A 4,167-nucleotide genomic window follows, 5' to 3' on the forward strand; every position below is an offset into this window, starting at 1 on the left:
GAAGACAAGGAAAAAAAGAACTCCCCCCAGACTGAGCTCCAAAAGGGAGATCAGTTTGAGAACAGAAAAAAACCCACCTCTGCGCATAACACGTGAAAAACTCTTAATACACCATTGAAACACATGACAAGCAACAGGAAAAGGTAAAAGGTGAAAGACAGCCTCACTTTCTGATTGTGTCCCAAATAAATGACTTTCTCCAGAGCCCATGTTAATGTGGAGAAGCTTACTTTGCGACCATTCCTCCGACAACATGTTGTGTAGCGCTTTCAGTTCCAATCATGCAGATCTGCTTAAATGACAGAGATCATCAAAGAAAACTTTTAGTGTACCATGAAAGTAAAAAAGTTCAACTTTGCAACAAAAGAAAAATGCATCTGCCAGATTAATCCCCAAAACATTTATCCATCCATCAGCCACACACACCACACAACCCTGTTGTTCTCTTACACAATGAGTTTCTTCCCATGTTACCAGATGCGTGCTATGTTAAATCTTTCGCCACACATGAGAAACAAGAAACTCAATGATCTATTAGTTTCACTCATTCAGAACCCCTCTCCAGCATTCTGTTCACCCCTACTATAATTCAGTCATTTTTACTAATGTAATACTAGTCCACTAGTCTACATATCACTTTTCATCTCACTACGTGAACCGGACAAGATGATAAAACAGAAACACATGCTTATGATGCTGTCTGGTCTTCATGAGCTTTATTGTATGTGTGTATGTGTTAGTAGGATTAATGCATTTTCTGTTTGTGTGTGTGACTTTCTGTACCTTTCTCTTGGCAGTGCTTCAAACACCTTCTCAATTTTCCCACTTAAAGCAGTCAGTTTTTCTCCCAGGTTTGCTAACCCAATTTTGATTTCCCACACTAAACAACCTCACCTGCTCCTTCCACTCTGGCTTCCTCTCCCCCTTGCAGCAGTCTTGTGGCAGTTTTCCTCTTCAGCTTGGTCCTGTGCAATCCTGGAAACAAATTCATATTCCGGGGCTTTCATCAGGGTGTCCTGGCTGTCGACAGACTTCGGTGTGTCCTCCCCCTCCTCGGTGGAAGGCCAGTACTTGGGATCCAGCTCTGAAGGACCAAATAAATGTTGGGTCTGCACTCGCAGGCCCCGTTGGTTCAGAGACTTATCACCATGAACAAAGCAAGGCAATTCTTCTCAGTCAGTTTACACTTGCTGCACAAGGGAAGCCTGGTCGGCTCTTGGAGCTGAAAGCTCCTCACCTGATCCCAGTCAACTTCAACTACCAGTGTCCCCTTGCTGCCTCTTATTCAGTGACAAACATTTACACAAACACCCATTGCAAAACCATAGATGGTGTGTATCATAACAGTTAAAAGCACTGCTTGTGGTGTGTGTGTATGCATGGTAAAAACCAGCTTTCACCAACTACGCCTAATTTCTAAGGCTAAACCTTACATACCACACAAAGATCTGGAGAAACTCATTCATGCTTTCATCACTTCAAGACTGGATTATTGTAATTCTTGGGCCTACAATCTTCTCTTCTTCAGCGTTTGCAGCTGGTCCAAAATGCCGCAGCACGTCTCTTGACCGGCACTAGAAAGTACGATTCTATCACCCCTGTTCTGGCAAATTTACACTGGCTTCCTATTAAATACCGAATTGATTTTAAAATTTTCTTGTTTACCTATAAAATTCTAAACAACATGGCACCTGACTACCTAGCTGATCTCCTCTGTCTGTATAGCCCTCAGAGAGCACTAAGATCATCGGGCCAACTGCTCTTAGTGCAACCTAGGTCTCGGCTGAAGACCAGAGGAGACCGTGCCTTTGCCGTTGCTGCACCCAGGCTATGGGATACTCTTCCTCTTCATATTCGCGCATCAGATTCCATTCAGTCTTTTAAATCACGTTTAAAAACGTATTTGTTTAACCTGGCATTCAAGGCGAATTAGGGTAATTTACATCTGGCTTTGCATTTAGATTATGTAATTATTTTATACTTTATTTATATTCGTAATTTATATTTTATATTGTGATTTTTATCTGTATCATGATTTTACTGGAAAGCACTTTGGTGTACTTCGGTCTTTAAAAATGTGCTATATAAATAAATTTTGATTGATTGATTGATGTGATGTGTGTGTGTGGGTGTATGTGCGTGTGTATACGTGTGTGCGTGTGTGTGTATACGTGTGTGTATGTGTGTGTGTGTGTGTATGCGTGTGTGTGTATACGTGACTTCTTGCTGGTCATAAAGGGTCATCTCCCCTCACCCCTGTATATGGCTTATCTTCTTTAACGGTCCACCATATACAAACACAGGTGAGGCCATAAAGGGCAGGAAGTAAACATTCCTCACTAAATAAGGAAACCAGAACCTTACGTAGAATGTGCCTGCAGTTAAACACTATAGCTATAGCATCAGCTATACAGAAAAACATTTAAAGATGCAGTTTAAGACAAGGTGTACAAATTTAAACACAACAATGACAACATTTAGCTATTCACTCCAACAACAGCTACCACCAGAGGTAAGGGAGGAGGAGCAATGTGAAGCAGGAAAGTAAATAAGTCAGGATATGGCAAAGAGCTTCAGACAGAAAGGTGGTGGAACTCCACAGCAAGCTATCTCTTCCTTTTTACTAATGATGGAAATGTTTGAAGAAACTCAACTCTGCTTTCCACAGCTTCTTAACTTCTCCTGCAGGAAGCCCATACGACCTCACTCAGTATCTATACTCATTTATATTACATTGTCCTCCATCTCTTTACTGACTGTGACTCTTAATCTGCTGGTCATCATCTCCATCTCACATTTCAAGTAATAATTTTGTCATAGATAAGGTTATCAGGTTTTGTGGATCAGTAAAATGAAGATAACATATTAGAGTATAAGTGAAATGTGTGTCGGTAGTAATGTCTGTTTTTCTCATATATATATATATATCTGTATAAAATTGTACTTGTTGCTACAAATAATAATAATAATAACTATGTCGCTGTCTTTTGTCTTCAGGAAGCTGCACACCCCCACCAATCTCCTCCTCCTATCTTTGGCTGTCTCTGATTGCCTGGTGGGTCTCCTGATTTTATTTCAAATTATGATTATAGATGGTTGCTGGTTTCTTGGTGAATTCATGTGTAGTATGTATTTTCTCTTGGACTACATTATTACCTCTGCCTCAGTAGGAACCATGGTTCTCATATCAATTGACCGTTATGTGGCTATTTGTTACCCTCTCCATTACTCTACCAAAGTCACCCCAAAAAGAACAAAAGCATGTGTTTATCTCTGTTGGATTTGTTCTTCAGTCGACCAATGTCTCCTGCTAAAAGACAACCTGGTGCAACCTGGCAGGTATAATTCCTGCTATGGGGAGTGTGTGGTTGTTGTTGGCCATGCTTTTGGAGTTGCAGATCTATTGCTGTCCATTATTGGTCCTGTCACTGTGATTGTAGTTCTTTATCTAAACGTATTTGTTGTGGCTATGACTCAAGCTCGTGCCCTGCGGTCACATATTGCAGCTCTGACACACGAGAGGTCAGTAAGTACAAATGTTAAGAAATCTGAAATGAAAGCAGTAAGGACCATCAGTGTTCTTATCATTGTGTTTCTAATATGTCTCTGCCCATATTACTGTGTCACACTCTCAGGTCAAGATGCCATGCTCAGTGCTTCATCTGTTGCATTTGTAATGTGTTTGTTCTATTTAAACTCCTGTCTAAACCCTCTAATCTATGCTTTATTTTACCCCTGGTTCAGAAAATCTGTTAAACAAATTGTTACACTTAAAATATTGAAGTCTGGCTCCTGTGACACCAATATCATGTACACAGAATGAAAGAAATGACATACAAACAAAATGTTTACCAACTAAAAAAAGGGACAGTCAATTCAAACATACGCTTGGTGTAACTTAAATATGTAATGAATACAGTGGCACCTACAAGTAAAGAAATGAAACACAAATCGGGGAGAAATGTACTGCACATGTATGTTCATTCCTCTTATACAATCAGGAACACAAATCATAGAACATGCTTACTAAGGCAACTATCTTATAAGCCAACTACATGGCATCAGCTCAGTGCATTTGGGCATGTGGAGATGGTGAAGATGACCTGCTGAAGTTAAAACTGAGCACCAGAACAGCTAAGGAAGGTGAAACGTGTTACCCTGAATTTG

At 40.3% G+C, this 4,167-nt stretch overlaps 1 protein-coding gene across 1 annotated transcript; it reads left to right on the forward strand.

Moving 5' to 3' along the window:
• Positions 1-2,629: 2,629 nt before the first annotated feature.
• Positions 2,630-3,823, forward strand: LOC102192491 (trace amine-associated receptor 13c-like). Its single transcript, XM_005755098.1, has 2 exons — positions 2,630-2,802; positions 2,998-3,823. Exons 1-2 carry the CDS (start codon positions 2,630-2,632, stop codon positions 3,821-3,823), a joined length of 999 nt encoding a protein of 332 aa, XP_005755155.1.
• Positions 3,824-4,167: the final 344 nt, after the last annotated feature.

The sequence above is a fragment of the Pundamilia nyererei genome, unplaced genomic scaffold (assembly GCF_000239375.1).
Source record: "Pundamilia nyererei isolate P.nyererei 1_Seehausen unplaced genomic scaffold, PunNye1.0 scaffold00948, whole genome shotgun sequence".
Classification (NCBI taxonomy): domain Eukaryota; kingdom Metazoa; phylum Chordata; class Actinopteri; order Cichliformes; family Cichlidae; genus Pundamilia; species Pundamilia nyererei.

Bases quoted from the DNA above. Each gene is read 5' to 3' on its own strand.
- LOC102192491 (XM_005755098.1), top strand. From the start codon at position 2,630: ATGGAAATGTTTGAAGAAACTCAACTCTGCTTTCCACAGCTTCTTAAC. The intron at 2,803-2,997 runs GTAATAATTTTG...TTTTGTCTTCAG, and splicing joins ATCTCCATCTCACATTTCAA to GAAGCTGCACACCCCCACCA.